This window comes from Carassius gibelio, chromosome B21 (genome assembly GCF_023724105.1).
Source record: "Carassius gibelio isolate Cgi1373 ecotype wild population from Czech Republic chromosome B21, carGib1.2-hapl.c, whole genome shotgun sequence".
In the NCBI taxonomy this organism is placed as follows: domain Eukaryota; kingdom Metazoa; phylum Chordata; class Actinopteri; order Cypriniformes; family Cyprinidae; genus Carassius; species Carassius gibelio.
The window spans coordinates 950,214-969,114 of NC_068416.1; the positions used below are offsets into that span (position 1 = coordinate 950,214).

Genomic DNA, 18,901 nt, shown 5'->3' on the forward strand with positions numbered 1-18,901 from the left:
TTCTTTGTGTTGGTCTTAAGTAATATTCTAATTTTCTGAGATACTGAATTTGGTATTTTCCTTAGTTGTCACTTATAATCATCAAAATTAAAATAAATAAACATTTTAAATATATCAGTCTGTGTGTAATGAATGAATATAATATACAAGTTTCACTCTTTGAACTCTCAGTCATAATTACTTCAGAAAGGGTAAAGAAAGTTGGCTGAAACTTAATAAATATAAGATTATTATTTGTATTTTTATTTTTATACCATGTATTACTATAAAACATAGGTATATTTTTAGAGAGGGCATGGGATCTATCTCATTTCTCAAAAACACATTGATATCTATACAGGCCTTCTCAAAAAATTATCATATTGTGATAAAAGTTCATTATTTTCCATAATGTAATGATAAAAATTAAACTTTCATATATTTTAGATTCATTGCACACCAACTGAAATATTTCAGGTCTTTTATTGTTTTAATACTGATTATTTTGGCATACAGCTCATGAAAACCCAAAATTCCTATCTCAAAAAATTTGCATATTTAATCCGACCAATAAAAGAAAAGTGTTTTTAATACAAAAAAAGTCAACCTTCAAATAATTATGTTCAGTTAAGCACTCAATACTTGGTCGGGAATCCTTTTGCAGAAATGACTCAATGCGGCGTGGCATGGAGGAAATCAGCCTGTGGCACTGCTGAGGTGTTATGGAGGCCCAGGATGCTTCGATAGCGGCCTTAAGCTCATCAGCTCAGAGTGTTGGGTGTCAGGGTTTGGCAAAGGAGGAACTCAAGTGCAGACAGGATTCTCAACACGAAGGGTTTATTAAACACAAAAGGGGAAAAACAAAACCCACGAGGGGGAAAACAACGGCTAGGGCAGAAACTAAACAACTTAACAGGACAGGATTGACATGATAAACAAACTCTTAAACACTAACTACAAACAAACACTCACGGTTACACAAAGACTACTCAAAGGGGGTTACAGGGATAAACTTCTCTCACAAGGGCTGACCAGTAGGAACACATATGAGGTACAATCCCAATGGAACACATATGAGGTACAATGAACCGACGAAAGACAGAGCACACTAGGAGATCTAAATAGGGGAACTAATTAAGACATGACAGGTGGCACAGATAGGACAATCACGGCAAGACTAGGATAACAAGGAGGGCGGGGCAAGGGAACGAGACAACACAAGCACATGGCCCAAAGACAAGGCCATGTGCTTGTACACAAAACACGGGTCTGTCATGATCCTGCCTCTAGACTAGAGAAAAGTCAGGACATGATGGCAGAACCATGACAGAACCCCTCCCTTAAGGATCGCTTTCCAGACGCTCCCTAAGGGAACATCAAACGCGGGACATGACTGACTGGGACAGAGACAAAAACCAACAAGACATGACAAATAACAACAAAGGCAAACATGAATACACAACGGTAGGGTTGGGGTGACAAATAAAAAAAAAACAAACAGGGAAGGGGAGGAGGCGGGACCACAAAGTTCATGGGGGACAGACCAGGGTGGGTGGGTGGGGCAGGAGTCTTAGGAGGACGGGACGAAGGCTGTCGACGAGGGGTCCGGGCAGGTCTGGGTGGGGAGAGGTCTCAGGACAACTGACAGAGGACTTGGCAGGAGAGGTCACAGGACACGGGGCAACATCTACAGGACGAGGGGCTACATCGACTGGACGAGGGGCTACATCGACTGGACACGGGGCTACATCGACTGGACACGGGGCTACATCGACTGGACACGGGGCGACAGCTGGACACGGGGCGACAGCTGGACACTCGACAACATCAACGGGACACGGGGGGACTATATCAATGGGACACGGGGGAACTATATCAACGGGATGCCGGGGGGACAACAGGACACGGGGAGACATCTACGGGACACGGGGCAACATTTACGGGACACGGGGCATCATCACTGGGACACACGACAACATCAGCTGGACACGGGGCAACACTTACGGGACATGGGGCAACAACAGGGGAGACTGAAACTGGGTCAGGAACTGCGCTAACTACGGCGGGCTCAGGATTTCTGGGGACAGGGTCTGGGGACAGGACAGGACTGGTAGGGACTTGCAGGATCTGGACAAGACGAGACAAATAATCAGACAAGGCTTTAGCGGCTATAATAACCGGCATCTCCTTACGAGATGAGACAGACTGTATTAGAGTTTCTGCTGCAGAGTCGGCCGCGGCTCTCTCCTCCGCCCTCACGACTTCAGACTTGAAAACAGTTCTCTTATTCGCCGGTTCGGGTTCAAGGGTCACCGCTGCTGGCTCGGGCACGCCAGCGCTCACCGCTGCTGGCTCAGGCACGCTCACCGCTGCTGGCTCGGGCACGCTCTCCGCTCTCCGCTGCTGGCTCGGGCATGCCAGCGCTCTCCGCTGCTGGCTCGGGCACGCCAGCGCTCTCCGCTGCTGGCTCGGGCACGCCAGCGCTCACTGCTGCAGGAGGAGTCAGAGTCGCAGGACCGGAAGACCCCTTCTTCTTCCTCTTCCTCCTTGACCGCGGTGCAGAGTTCACAGCTGGAACCGAGACGGGTTGGGGGAGTTTGGCCTCAGGCAGGGCAGACTCTGACGCCGACGACTCTGAAGCTGACTCCCACGACAATCATCTCCCTCGCTTCCTGGGGAGACTGCTGGCTGTGGAAGGCGCCTCAGGACTCTGGGGGGGATCTGCCTGTTCCCCCAGTGTTGTGACGGCCAGGAGACGACCCTCTAGGATCATTGGCAGCTGGGTAGGTGGGGGGGACCTCTGCGGCTCCTCCTGGGAGAGACTCTCCCACAGCCAGGCATAGTTGCGGAGGATCCACTCCCCCTCGGGCGAGTATGGGAGGGTGACCCCCTTCCTGTCGGTGGGGGATGACGTCCAGCTTTGCCTCCGGAACTCCGCCTGTCGCTGAAGCTCGGAGGCCCTCCTGCCTGCTGAGTTCCTTGGTGGTCGGTTCATTCTGTCAGTGTTTGGCAAAGGAGGAACTCAAGTGCAGACAGGATTCTCAACACGAAGGGTTTATTAAACACAAAAGGGGAAAAACAAAACCCACGAGGGGGAAAACAACGGCTAGGGCAGAAACTAAACAACTTAACAGGACAGGATTGACATGATAAACAAACTCTTAAACACTAACTACAAACAAACACTCACGGTTACACAAAGACTTCTCAAAGGGGGTTACAAGGATAAACTTCTCTCACAAGGGCTGACCAGTAGGAACACATATGAGGTACAATGAACCGACGAAAGACAGAGCACACTAGGAGATCTAAATAGGGGAACTAATTAAGACACGACAGGTGGCACAGATAGGACAATCACGGCAAGACTAGGATAACAAGGAGGGCGGGGCAAGGGAACGAGACAACACAAGCACATGGCCCAAAGACAAGTGCTTGTGCTTGTACACAAAACACGGGTCTGTCATGATCCTGCCTCTAGACTAGAGAAAAGTCAGGACATGATGGCAGAACCATGACAGTTGGGTGTTGCATCTCTCAACTTTCTCTTCACAGTATCCCACAGATTCTCTATGGGGTCCAGGTCAGGAGAGTTTGCAGGCCAATTGAGCACAGTAATACCATGGTCAGTAAACCATTTACCAGTGGTTTTGGCACTGTGAGCAGGTGCCAGGTCGTGCTGAAAAACGAAATCTTCATCTCCATAAAGCTTTTCAGCAGATGGAAGCATGAAGTGCTCCAAAATCTCCTGATAGCTAGCTGCATTGACCCTGCCCTTGATAAAACACAGGGGACCAACACCAGCAGATGACATGGCACTCCAGACCATCACTGACTGTGGGTACTTGACACTTGACTTCAGGCATTTTGGCATTTCCTTCTCCCCAGTCTTCCTCCAGACTCTAGCACCTTGATTTCCGAATGACATGCAAAATTTGCTTTCATCCGAAAAAAGTACTTTGGACCACTGAGCAACAGTCCAGTGCTGCTTCTCTGTAGCCCATTTCCTGCACACGCCTGTGCACGGTGGCTCTGGATGTTTCTACTCCAGACTCAGTCCACTGCTTCCGCAGGTCCCCCAAAGTCTGGAATCGGTCCACAATCTTCCTCAGGGTCCGGTCACCTCTTCTCGTTGTGCAGCGTTTTTTTTTGCCACACTCTTTCCTTCCCACAGACTTCCCACTGAGGTGCCTTGATACAGCACTCTGGGAACAGCCTATTAGTTCAGAAATTTCTTTCTGTGACTTACCCTCTCGATTGAGGGTGTCAATGATGGCCTTCTGGACAGCAGTCAGGTCGGCAGTCTTACCCATGATTGCGGTTTTGAGTAATGAACCAGGCTGGGAGTTTTTAAAGCCTCGGTAATCTTTTGCAGGTGTTTAGAGTTAATTAGTTCATTCAGATGATTAGGTTAATAGCTCGTTTAGAGAACCTTTTCATGATATGCTAGTTTTTTGAGATAGGAATTTTGGGTTTTCATGAGCTGTATGCCAAAATCATCAGTATTAAAACAATAAAAGACCTGAAATATTTCAGTTGGTGTGCAATGAATCTAAAATATATGAAAGCTTAATTTTTATCATTACATTATGGAAAATAATGAACTTTTATCACAATATGCTAATTTTTTGAGAAGGACCTGTATAATCTTGGCTTGACTTCAGCATTACAGCTGTAACTGCTTGATGTTCATGAGGAGAAGATGTAGGATGTTGAATTTGATGAGAAAGTGACATCTTTTGGGAGCTTTGAGAAATAGAGTCAGAAGGGGTGGGAAAAGTCTGAGTCTTTGTATTTGTCACATATGTCAATGAGTGTTTCATTTCAAGAACATGGCTTAAATTTGCCCCGAGTAATCTGGAACCACGGAATTTTAGAACGATTCCCTCCTGTTTAAAATGGCCTTTACAATTCCAGAATAGGTTGAAATTATCTTCAACTTAATTCCATGGACAGGGCATGCTTCTGCGAGCCAGGTATTCAGGCAAGAAGTTTGCTCAATCAAACCAAATTTTGTGAAAAACCTACTCTGTGAACTAGTCCTAAGACCTACTTTTGTTCCAAAATAACTCAAACATGTTATGCAGCTTTTTTTATTTTTATTTATTTTTATTTTTTTGTCTAAGGTGCAACGAGTCTCTTTAAGGATATTTACATATCTCAAAAAACATGGCCACCATCGGCCAATTAATTTTAAGCACCTATTAGACAAGGTTAATGGAGGCCAATCGGAATGAAACTCGGCATGTTCGACTCATGGCCCTAAAGGTAAGAATTTTGGCCACAAGTTGGTGCTAATGAGTTTTATGCTTCTGGAATCTGGAAAAGTGGTGTTTCTGGAAAGTGGTGTTTCACAAATTCACACAATATTGATGGAATTTGATAGATCTACTTAATGAACAACTTCAAGAACCACTGCTGTCATTCAAATTGTTCACTTAATATTCTGCTATTTACTATTGCTAACTAGTCCTAGGTTTTTAGCTTAAAATCACTGCAGCACAATTCTCTCAACTCTCTAGATCAATAATTATCAAATGATTGATAATGTCCTTTGGTTAGTTATAACGTGGTTATTCAGAAAATGGGTGTGGTCAAGTGCATTCAAATGCTATCTCCATAACAAAACTCACAATACTAGATGAGAACATGCAACATGTGACTCTAAACAATCATGCAAAGATTCATGGAGATCGGCCCATAGGTGGCACTACAACATTTAAAAAGGCTTCAAAAACAAAAAATTTCTCATAAGATAGATCTCCTTATTCTGAACAACTTTGCCTCTGGGACCACTACTGTCAATCAAATGGTTAATTAAATATTCAAGATTATTTAAGTATTCTACTTTTGCAAACTAGTCCTAGTAATTTAGTTCAATCTGAACAAAACCACTGCAGTACAACTCTGGACCCTCTAGATTCATAATTATAAACAAATGAAAAAAAAAATATAATAATAATAATTACTTTACACTTTGGTTAGTTACAACAGTGTCATTTTTAAAGGGGCATGGCCGAATATACCCACAAGTTTATAAATCCAAAACGAAAACTCAAAACCCCATGAAACTAAGTAAGTGTATGTGAGAGATAATTATAAACAGATGAAATATTTTATGGAAATTCAACCTTAGGTGACGCTATAACAGTCATAAATATAAAAAATCAAGGATGCAACATTTCTAGTCTCAGGGTTACCCGGGGGGTCAGCCGACCCAAACTCCAGGCACGAATCATTGATCAAACTGCGTGCAGGTTCCTTACTCTCTTGATGGAGGCCGAAGCCGTTTTCATTGACAGAAACTTCAATTCGACTGTCTCCAAAATGCTAATAATGGGCCCTGCTGTAGTGCTGTGAGCTGTACAGACGACCTTGTCGGTTGATGTACTCAACAGTCACAGTGTTTTCCGTGTTGACTAATACATGATTGCCTCATAAGCATTCTTTGAGATGGTTCAAGGCAAGGTGCACTTCCAGCAACTCGAGGTAGTTGATGTGCCAGTGCCTCATCCAAACCCCTGAAACTGCAAGCCCATTGTATGTGCCCCCTAGCTGATGGTAGGGGCACCCATGTGAATCACAACATGTCTGGAGACCCGTTCAAGGGGCACTCCTGCCCCGAGAAATGCAAGGTCTGGACATGGGGTGAAGGTTTGGTGGCAAGCCGGTGTGACTTGGACCCGGTGATTGCCATGTTTCCATGCCCACCTCGGTACTCGGCCATGAAGCCAGTGCTGAAGTGGTCTCGTATGAAGGAGCCCCAGTGGTGTGACTGCCGCTGCAGCTGCCATATGCCTCAGGAGCCTCTAAAATTGTTTCAGTGGGACCACAATCCTGGTCTTGAATGTATTCCAGCAGTTCAAAATCTACTGAGCACGTTTCTGCGTGAAGCCTGCTGTCTGTTTCGACCGAGACCAGCTCCATACCAAGAAAGGAGATCCTCTGCATCAGGGAGAGTTTGCTCTTTTCCAAGTTGACCTGAAAGCCCAACTGGCTGAGGTACGAATGAACATAGTCCCTGTATTTGCCGCACTGTGAATGTCCTATTCTCTCATGGGAACAAGGGGTGCCTCCACAACTTACGGGGCAACAGGGGCAGTCCGGAGGGCAGGACCACATACTGATATGCTCATCCTTTGGCCGCAAACTTCAGCAAAGGTCTGTGGTGTGGAAGGGACAACACATGGAGTGAGAATCCTACAGGTCAAACCATCTTGGGGACGGATGCACCTGAAGATGTGTTTCTGCATCAACAACTTTGAATGGTAACCATTGCCTTTCTTGGGCACAATGAAGTAGGGGCTGTAATGCCCCATCGTCAAATCGGCTGGAAGGACTGGCTCTATCACATCCTTTGCCAGTAGGACTGTGAAAGATAGGAGCACTGCCCGCCTTCACTGTTGTAAGCAGAAAGCAGAAGGAAAGCCTTCAAAAGATTTCCAGATCCATAATGTATAACATAATTCCTTACATTTTTATAGCGCTTTTCTAGGCACTCAAAGCGCTTTACATAGTCAGGGGGTATCTCCTCATCCACCACCAGTGTGCAGCATCCATCTGGATGATGTGACGGCAGCCATAGTGCACCAGCACGCCCACCACACACCAGCTTACCGATGGAGAGGAGACAGAGCGATGAAGCCAATCGGTGGATATGGGGATTGATAGGAGGCCATGATGGTCAGAGGCCAATGGGCGAATTTAGCCAGGATGCCGAGGTCACACCTCTGCTCTATTTGAAAGACATCCTGGGATATTTACTTACCATAGAAAGTCAGTTTCTCATCTTTCTCTGTTTAGAACATGTGGCTTTGTCTGGCAGGTCTGGTATCAGTCATGCTGTATAAATGTGTAAAGGTTAGCTGAAACTAATTATGATTTAATAGGACAAAATCAGTTTCAGAACAACATTGATAAATTGACTTACACTGAAGGAGTTCTCAAATTACAGTCAGCCACTGTAAGACATTAACAATTTATTGTCAGATTCCAGCTATTATGTGTAAATAGCTTATAACTGTATTTTAATAAATCATTACTGAATGTTAATCTCAAAGGGGCGGACTAGCAAATTACGTATAAAACAGAAATCATTAAAAGGTATAGATTACCCCAAAATTGTGTCATATACTTATACTTAAATTGACACAATATTTTTAAAATGTAGTGGGATTTTATCTCTTAAAGTGATGTTACATAACTTTACTTTTACGGAGCACATAGGTATTTCTTCAAAGCAACAGCAAATACGGATCTAGCCCTGACCTGCAAAAACAATAAATAATAATAATAATCATAATGGTCATAATCATAATCTTATGAATCGGTTTGGAATAGGGTATCGATACAATGCTAGTGTCAAGTACGGTGTTACAAGAAGCAAGGGAGAGATCCAAATGCAGGTAAACAGGTTTATTTAGGGGCAATCCAAAAGAGTAAACAGTCCAGGCAGGGTCAAAAACCAGAAAATCCAAAAATATAAACACAAACAAAAACACACGTGAAGAGCAGACTCTGGAAAGTAACATTCATACGACAAGGACTCCGTGACAAAGACTCAGACAGACCTGGTATTTATACACAGAAGGATAAAGGGGAAACAGGAGACAGGTGGGGAAACAATCAATTAACTAAAACAAGGAGGAAGGTGACCAAATAAGGGAACAGGAAGTGATAAGATGACAGACACCGTGGGAACGGAGGACACCTAGTGGACACCCAGGGAACACAACCCAGACACTGTGACAGAACCCCCCCCTTTACGGAGCGGCTTCCAGACGCTCCACAATAGACAACACAGAGACCAGGAGGGAGTCGGACAGGTGGAGGCTCAGGGGGAGGGACGGAGGGCCAGAAAATAAAAACATGGGGAACAGGTACCAGGATGTAACACAACACAGGAACACCAGGAGGGAGGAGGACAGGTGGAGGCTCAGGGGGAGGGACAGAAAAGAACAACATGGGGAACAGGTACCAGAATGTAACACAACACAGGGATACCAGGAGGGAGGAGGACAGGTGGAGGCTCAGGGGGAGGGACGGAGGGCCAGACTAACCGAGGGGAACAGGGACAGGAGTGAAGACACAAGACAAGAAAACAAACAATAACATGAAGCCCCCCCAGGGCGGAGCAGAAGACCACCATATCCGTGTGGTCAGAGCAGAAGTCCCCCAGGTCGGAGCAGAAGACCACCATATCCGTGTGGTCAGAGTGTAAGTCCCCCAGGGCGGAGCAGAAGACCACCATATCCGTGTGGTCAGAGCAGAAGTCCCCCAGGGCGGAGCAGAAGACCACCATATCCATGTGGTCAGAGTGTAAGTCCCCCAGGGCGGAGCAGAAGACCACCACGTCCTTGTGGTCGCCGCCAGAGTCCCCCAGGGCGGAGCAGATGACCACCACGCCGCTGTGGTTGATGCCAGAGTCCAACAGGGCGAAGCAGAAGACAAGTACGCCCCTGTGGTTGAGGCCGGAGTCCCCCAGGGCGGAACAACAGACCACCCAGTGACTTGACTTGACTCTGGAAGTTCAATGGTAACCCGCCTTGTCTCTGAAAGGTCATCGGTGACCCGCCTTGTCTCTGGAGGATCATCGGTGACTGGCCCTGACTCTGGAGGGTCATCGGTGACTGGCCCTGACTCTGGAGGGTCCACTGGAACCTGACTCGACTCTGGAGGGTCCACTGGAACCTGACTCGACTCTGGAGGGTCCACTGGAACCTGACTCGACTCTGGAAAGTCAATGGGCTCCTGACATGACTTAGGACTGCCTGTGGAGACGTGAGATACCTCGGCTTCGGGCACCGCCTCGGTAATGGCCTCGGGAGCGGTCTCGGGCACCGCATCGGGAACGGCCTTGGGAACGACCTCGGGCAATGCCTCGGGAATGGCCTTGGGCACCGCCTCGGCCTCCGGAACAGCATCGGGCACTGTCCCCCAGGGCGGAACAACAGACCACCCAGTGACTTGACTTGACTCTGGAAGTTCAATGGTGACCCTCCTTGTCTCTGGAAGGTCATCGGTGACTGGCCCTGTCTCTGGAAGGTCATCGGTGACTGGCCCTGACTCTGGAGGATCATCGGTGACTGGCCCTGACTCTGGAGGGTCATCGGTGACTGGCCCTGACTCTGGAGGGTCCACTGGAACCTGACTCGACTCTGGAGGGTCCACTGGAACCTGACTCGACTCTGGAGGGTCCACTGGAACCTGACTCGACTCTGGAAAGTCAATGGGCTCCTGACATGACTTAAGACTGCCTGTGGAGACGTGAGACACCTCGGCTTGGGGCACCGCCTCGGTAATGGCCTCGGGAGCGGTCTCGGGCACCGCATCGGGAACGGCCTTGGCAACGACCTCGGGCAATGCCTCGGGAACGGCCTTGGGCACCGCCTCGGCCTCCGGAACAGCATTGGGCACTGCCTCGGCCTCCGGAACAGCATCGGGCACCGCCTCGGCATCGGGCACCGCATCGGCCTCCGGAACAGCATCGGTCACCGCCTCGGCCTCCGGAACGGCGGCGGCCTGCTCGGGAACGTCCTCCTGGACGGCAGCGGCCTGCTTGGGACCGTCCTCCTGGACGGCAGCGGCCCGCTCAGGAACGTCCTCCTGAACGACAGTGGGCTGCTCAGGAACGTCCTCCGGGCTTTGTGGAACGGTAGACACCTGTCTCCTCCTCCTCCGACCTCTATGATGGCGAGTCGGTGGCCCCTTGTCTGGAGACTCAGGCATTGAGTCGGCCATCTTGTGCTGTGGCGCTGGGCTGGCGGCCATCTTGTGCTGTGGCTCTAAGCTGGCGGCCATTTTGTGCTGTGGCGCTGGGTTGGCGGCCATCTTGTGCTGAGGCGCTGGCTCAGCAGCCATGATGTGAACCGTCTTGGGAACCTCTAGGATCCTTGATAGCATCTCGAAGTAATCGAGAAGGGTGTCAGCGGCCATCTTGGGCGTTGGTGCTGAGCTGGCAGCCATCTTGCACTGTGGGGTGAGGCTGGCTTCCATCTTGCCTCGTGGTGCGGGGTTGGTGGTCATGCACCACAGCGGCGCTGGGTTGGCGGCCATCTTGTGATGTGGCGCTGGACCTGCGGCCATCATGGGCAGTGGCGCTGGCTTTCTTCTTCTGCCCTGGTGAGATGGCGGCTCTGGTCCCTCCCACGTGAGCCCTGAGTCGAAGGGGGGCCGTGGTGGAGAACGATGCTGAGCTTCCTCTCGCCCACCTCCTCCTCGGCGACCTCCCCTGGTCCCGTGAAACACGACCAGGCGGGTTCCCTCAAAGCGATCGCCTCTCTCCCGCTCGGTGGCTGGGGAAGAAGCGTGAACCGGCATACCGCTGGATCTCTGCTGGACGAAGTCCTTCTGTCACGTACGGTGTTACAAGAAGCACGGGAGAGATCCAAATGCAGGTAAACAGGTTTATTAAGGGGCAATCCAAAAGAGTAAACAGTCCAGGCAGGGTCAAAAACCAGAAAATCCAAAAATATAAACACAAACAAAAACACACATGAAGAGCAGACTCTGGAAAGTAACATTCATACGACAAGGACTCCGTGACAAAGACTCAGACAGACCGGGTATTTATACACAGAAGGATAATGGGGAAACAGGAGACAGGTGGGGAAACAATCAATTAACTAAAACAAGGAGGAAGGTGACCAAATAAGGGAACAGGAAGTGATAAGATGACAGACACCGTGGGAACGGAGGACACCTAGTGGACACCCAGGGAACACAACCCAGACACTGTGACAGCTATAAAATACAATATTATAACACATATAAGTTTCACTGAAGAATTTTTTTTTTGTATTATAAATATATATATATATATATATATATATATATATATATATATATATATATATATTATTTTTTATGAATTGTCACGTTGAGTGAATCATAATATTTTCTAATTCCACATATTACTAATTCCAGCCATAGATTTTAGAGAAAACTTTTTGAAAGGAAGTCTTATATTGTCTGTGTACACCACTTATGCACCACAAGAAAGTTTATATGGATAAACTGTCAAAAATGTGGCAGGACTGCCGTAGCTCTTTGTTTTGTAGGGCCTGGGACATCAGGCTAAATTCTCACTTGAAGAGTTAGACTGGGTGAGCTGCTGAAATGGGTATCACAATGGCAGAATGTAATGTAATGAGATAGCTCTTATCATAGCTCAAAAACTTTAAAGAAAAGAGGAAACTCATTTCAAACAGCCATAATTAAATGACACAGTTGACTTGATAGTCCTTAGACCATCTGAAATTTAAATTACATAAATGAATGGGGCAAAAAATCTATCTTTATTGGGAAATTGAAGTAGGGTGCCTTTTGTGATGGTAACGGCTGCCTCTTCTAAATATTTTTTTCTAAGGGCATAGTCTTGGAAATGATAGAGATAATCATGAGAAAAAGAAGGATATTTTTAAATACAATATTCATATGTGCTCATTTAAGAAAGAGCATTGATCAGCACTGTTTCGGGTGCTCAAGAAGCAAAACCTTCAGCTTAATACAATTATGAGATTCAGAACATACAGAATGACACATACAGAAACAGACATGTAAAAAAAATAATAATAATAAAATAAAAACCTTTTCTTGCTGACTGAGGGGCAGAACAAAGTTCTATAAGATTCTACAGAAGAAGACTCTAGCTTTAAGATTAGAGATATAAAACATATTTTGTTTGGACAGTGATTAATATGTAAGCCTGATAAAAAGTTGTTTCCTTGAAATGATTTCAAACACCACTCATATATCCTGTCTTCCTGAAATTCAATTTTATATCCTCATATAACCAATCACTCAAACTGTAAACAAATATGTCACATCAACGTCGTCCTCTAGCAGGTTCTTTATTTAGATGTTATGTGAAATAGTGCTGATCTGAATTAAACTTGTTGCTTTCTGCCTTAATTATGGCTTCACTCAGTGTTTTCTGGTCCTTTGCCATTGCTGTGGTTCCCTTCAGATGAGAGTCTATTCTGAGTGAGAAGCAGGGGTGTGGACTCAAGTCTTGAGACTCTCCTCGAACTCGAGTCTCAAATTTGATGACTTGCAGAACGACTCGACATAATTAAAGAAGACTTGAGACTCAACTTAGACTTTACCAGCAATGGCTCAAGACTTGACTTGGACTAAAGCCCTGTGACTCAGAAAGACTTGATCAGATCAAAGTCATTATACACTCAAAAAAATGAATCATGGCATAGTTTATAATTATGTATTTGCATCCTTTTGATTTTATTTAAATAATAATATTTTCAAAATGTATGTAGTCAAATTGCTTAGAATCCATGTAAATTGGTTCATTGTGAAAACTATTCGATTTAATCAGTTAACCATTATGAATATGGTTTAAATATATCTAGCTGTGGAACGAGCGAGATCCTATTAGTTATATTTTATGAGATTGGTTTGCATATAATTTATGGGCAATGGAATTGTTTAGAGGCGGAAATGATTCATACTCCAGTCGGTAGGGAGCGGTACGGCACATACACATGTCTATGGCAATGCACATGGGAAAAAAAGCAGCAACCAGCGCGCGCGCGGCAGAGAGGCAGTTTAAAAAACACCGTTCTCCTCGCCATCTTACATCGGATAATCTTCTTGGATCAACCTGATTGCAAGGCAAGTTACATATGTACTCATCGTATAAAAGTTGACTGCTTTCAATATATATATGTGTGTTATTACTGCTGTTGATATCGTATTAGACTGTATCAATGCACTGACTATCAATCTGCATTTATTCCACTTACGTTAGCTAAGTAACTTGCACATGGTTCTTATAAAAGCTAGCTTTTTCTACTTTCCCCTTAAGCTACTTTTTTCAGCTAAGTTAGACAGTATAATTAAAAGTAACTGGGATGCGTATTTATTTTTAGTTTAACGTTATATTCATTTCCGTATTTTCTGACCTGAATAGCATAACTTTGGAACTTTAGCCACGTGCATAGCTTAAGTTAAATCCGAGAGGGAAAATGGTTTTAGGTGTTAACTGTTTAAAGATTAAAATAGCGATGTGTCATTAAACGATTACTAAACCAACTGCAATTTTAAATGTATTTATATCGTACATGGATAACTTCCAACAGTTGCCAGTTGGTCGGGTGTTCTATGTGAACCATGGTTTTAACGTTACCCCGTCTGTGTCTTTTGCTGTTGGTCTGCTGTTTTTCTGTGGTTTAACGTTTGACGGCAAATAAAGACAGTTATAAACTACTGCAATTAGTAATTGAGAGTACTATTGTAATAATTCTCTAAAAATATAATGCTGGCTTTGTTACTTCATAATCAAAAGTATGCTTTTGTTTCTAACTAAAACCAGCTGCAAACATAAAAAAGCCATGGAGGGCAGAGGTTCATTTCTGTCCAAACCATCCGAGAGGTGAAACCAATGACAGCCTGGAGGTGGAAAGGGTTGCTCTATTGACCGAGGTTAAAAAAAATAATAACGAGACAGTTATCAAGGAAAAGAAGTAGCGTACCTTCTCATACCAACGACAAGAAATTCTTCAGGAGCCAATGATTACAGAGGTCCGAAACAGATGGCCAGCATTGTTTGAAATTGGAGAAGTAAGTAGTTAAGTGTTGTTTGAAACGGAAGTGCAGATTTATACACTAACACATCTTGTTTAAGGTGAAATATATTATTTTGTGTCCTTTTTCATCTTTTTTCAGGTCAACTTGGAGTTCATGCGTATAACAACTGTTCCGCTGATATCAAAATTCATTGGTCAACTGGACAAATACACTGATGGCCTGATGAAGGTGTTCCGTCACAAAGGAGGATGTGCAGGACAGAAAATCCACACCATAATGGCATTGACAGCTAAAGTAAGTGTGTTTTTATGTTTTGCTTTTTTTTTCAACCAGTTACTCATTTGACTTGACAGGAATTCAGAAATCTCTCTCACACACACACACACACACACACACACACATACTTGTTTGGGGTGCCTCGTGGGGGCACCAGTTATTTACCACATTTTGGGGACACCACTTTCCTGACATCCTAGAGACTAGATAAACACATCAAAAAATCTAAAAAAAAAAGTTTAATAAATATCTCACTTAAAATGTAATTAATTCATTAAAATAAGGGTAGGTGATAATCTGGGGACAGGTCAGGTTAACACATGTGGGGACACGGGGACAACTCCATATATGGGCATTAACGGAAGTCCCATCTGGGGACAAAACCCTGACCAACTAGAGTATCAGTAAGTACACATGGATGTCCAATCTGGGGACAAACCACTGTAATCTACAGACAAAGAAAGGTCATAATATGGCCAGCTGGCCAATTCATAATGGTATTTCTGGAAGTTATATTGGTTTGTTAAAAATAGGGTGGTTTAATAAGTTAGTTCAGCTTGACTTCAAAAATGAACTTGAACAACATGCAATCTTCAACTGCAAGCCATTTCAGTCAACTAAGACTACCACAATCATATACTGCATTTAACTCATTCTTACACAATTTAGTTGCTAAATTTACTGATTATTATGACCCATGAGAGACGTACGTTGAATGTGATTTTGCTGCTCTTATCAAAGTCAATCTAATATATATTATAAAGCCCTTTAAAATAAAGTTGTCACATAGTGCTTTTACAAACACCCACCCTAAACCTGACAGAGCACACAATAAGTAAATACACACAAATTTTTTTTTTTTTTAATTACCATACCAATTAAACGTATACATGGTAAGCTTACTTTTAAAAGTATGTATTATGTTTGAGGTAAAGTTAAGTATCCTGTAGTTAACCAGTAATAACACATTCGGAAAGGTTAGATCAGAGCTACAATTCTTAAATTGTCTAAAATTATGAACGTTATCAGTGGAATGTTTTGTTTTTTTTTGTCTGGTTTTGAAATGCTCTAAGAATTTAATCTTTAAATCATTAAAAGAAATCCAAGAGAAATAAAAACGACCTTGATACAAATTGAATCTACAGCCAAATTTAATCAGTACAGTATGGGTTCAGTGCTTGCCATCAGATATTACAACATATAGTTTTTATGATGCGTTTCGTCTAATGTGCCATCAGAAAATAAATTAATCAATTTACAATTAAAATGTGAAACGTAAAGGGGCCTGAATAAAGGCATTGAATACTATAGACACTCACTCTGTCGTATGGCTACTGTACAGTAAAACTAATCTACGCAATTAGAAAAAACATTTACACCAACTCCTTATCACTTGACACAGCATTAAAAACAAGGAAGTCCAGGCACCAAATTTACAACCAACATCAAGCCGTTTTAACTCTTTCAAAACTTAAGTTACATTATAATGTTTCAACTACGGTATTGAGTAGGGCTGCACGATGTGTCGTTTAAGCATCGATATCGCGATGTACGAATCCACGATTGTCACATTGCAGGATGTGCGATGTAGGCTGTCGTAGTTGATCCGTTATTCATTAACTGTACGGGCAGCTGCTCCCCGGCCCTAGCCGAATTTGATTCGCGGATTAATTGCACAGTTTAAGTCCTAGCAGTTTAACAGAGCGCATAAGAACGAGCAGAGAGAGAGAAAGAGCACGAGAGAGAGAGAGAGAGAGAGAGAGAGAGAGGGCCCAGCCACGCGCTCACGCCCACCTTCACCGTCTTCAAACAACACAAGCGCTGTCTTGCTCTCTCCCTCGCGCAAATTTATCAAAATCAAAAAACGATGTCGGAAAAAAAAATTATAATTCTGTGATGACGTGTTCTGTGTTGTCAAATCTTGTGCGATATCCTAAACTGCAGAGATAATTACACTTGCTTTTGGCTATTGAAAACAATAACTGTAACCATCTGAAATTAAAGGCAGTTACTGTACAATAAGTAGCCTACATTCAATACAAACACAGATGGTACAGACATCAGCATTTAGCTTTTGTTTTTTAATTGGGTTGAAACTACAGAGAACTGGCCTTAAATAAAAGATTAACTGTAACCATGTGAAATTAAAGGTAACAACTGCATAGTTCTACAGTCCACACAACACAATCAACACACATTCAAAAAGAGGTTTCTTGATCAGCATTCAGTATTTTAGTTTTTAAATTTGGTTTTAAGTTAAAAAAAAAAGGTCTTTACCAGTGAGACTAAATAAAAGTATGCTATATAAATACATTTTCCAAAATGTTAAAATCAAATAATGTTTGTGCGAATAAAACAAAGATGCAAAGGGTTTCATTCATCCAATAATAATAAAAAATAAATAAATAGGATAATGATTCACATCTATATTTTTTTTACTTGAGCCAATGAAAAATAAATAACTTGTTGACTCAAGTAAAAAAAATATAGATGTGAATCATTACCCTAAAATATTTTAATTAGATGAAATACTTTTTTTCAGTGTGCTACAGCAGATGATTTTTAAATTAAATTAAGTCTATTTTAGGGTAAAATAAAAATAATCATCCTAATTCAGAACTGAAGTTTATTTCTGGCTTTTCAAACATGAATGCAAGTTCTAATAATAATAATAAAAAGTAAAATAAATAAATAAAAAATAATTCTGTTTTGTCACAGTTTAGTCCGTTTCGTTTCTCATCCAACACGTGAGAAGTTGAGCTGAACATCTCTTCACGGTCTACTCGTGTTCAGGGCGCGGACCGGTACAGTATACGCTCGGGCAGCTTCAGTGTGCAGGAAAGGCTCTTATTTGTGCGCCAGTACAACAGCGGCTGTTCACTTCCTGCCATCTGTGCCTCAGACATGAAGCTCTGCATTTCCGGTACTGATCGACTGCCTGTGTCCTGCGCACAGATTTCGAAATACTCTTCCACACAAATTACATAGCAAACGATTACAATGTAGTCTGTGCACGCGAGCTCACTTCCGGAAAAATCGGCCGGAAAAACACCAAAAACGGGCGATTGCGTATTTTAAGCAAAAACCGGCCGGTTCCGATTAATGGCCGGTCAACCGGTGCATCCCTACTGTGAAGTAACATTACCAAACAATGAACAGCTGTGTTTTTAAGATAACGAAGATAAACAAAGATTAAAAAATATAGTAACACAAGTATTGCTCATGGTAAGTTCATGTTAGTTAAATGTTAACAATTCAAACCATATCCTAAAGTTACAAACAAATAATTTACTCTAATTTAAACAATACTCTGATGTTTAAATCATTTAAAATGAGAATGTATGTGTGCTCATGCCATGTTTGTTTGTAAGAAAAAATTAGATTAGATATCATATCGCAATATATATCGCAGAAAAATAAGATATCGCAATGTCCTTTTTCCCCAATATCGTGCAGCCCTAGTATTGAGACCAAAAAAAAAATTATAATTCAACTAAAACGCAAAAACGGAATCAACAACCAAAATCAACCTTACTTTTTAGTGGTCTTTCTCTCATATGCTGTGATTCTGTTTTTTATATAATACTTCACCGCCTGCCAGTCTCGTTCACCGAGGGCTTTGGGGGCTGCTGTAATGCATGCAATGTAGTCGACTTTTCCAGGAGTAACTCCCGAGTGAATACATTTCATCATTGTCTCTTCTACAGCCGCAATCTCCACCTCACTCCACTTTCTCTTCCTAGGAACTAATGACAAGAAAATTACATTAATTGCACTGCATGTGTTGTAGGTGCAAGACTGGATTATTTTTATACTACTGTATTCTTTATGATGTGGTTGACCTTTTATAAATAAAGTAAATAAAAACTATTACAGGACAGGTTCCTTACCTGATGTTACTTTCATGACCTCCCGTGACCTCTCTGGAGATCCTTTAGAAACACAATCATATACATTTCTAAATCAAACTACTAATTACTGATTGGCTGTTTGGGGGGGAATTCTTGATATTCTAATTGCTTTAAACATTTAACTGCTTGTTCATACGTCTTACCTTCATTCATGTTTACTGGCCTGCTGCTATTCACTCCTGAAGTGCCTG

At 43.4% G+C, this 18,901-nt stretch overlaps 1 protein-coding gene and 1 long non-coding RNA gene across 2 annotated transcripts in view; one reads left to right on the plus strand and one right to left on the minus strand.

Annotated features, from left to right (window-relative positions):
• Positions 1-14,056: 14,056 nt before the first annotated feature.
• The window catches only part of LOC127985995 (uncharacterized), a 30,803-nt gene continuing 25,958 nt past the window's right edge, over positions 14,057-18,901 (plus strand). Inside the window, exons 1-2 of the mRNA XM_052588226.1 lie at positions 14,057-14,556; positions 14,662-14,817. Of these exons, the coding sequence (XP_052444186.1) occupies positions 14,506-14,556; positions 14,662-14,817 (207 nt within the window). The 5' untranslated portion in view covers positions 14,057-14,505. The remainder of the gene's footprint in view (positions 14,557-14,661; positions 14,818-18,901) is intronic.
• Positions 15,933-18,734, minus strand: LOC127986035 (uncharacterized). Its single transcript, XR_008160739.1, has 2 exons — positions 18,690-18,734; positions 15,933-18,545 (listed from the first exon to the last, which is right to left on the minus strand). It is a non-coding gene; the product is annotated as an uncharacterized LOC127986035 (long non-coding RNA).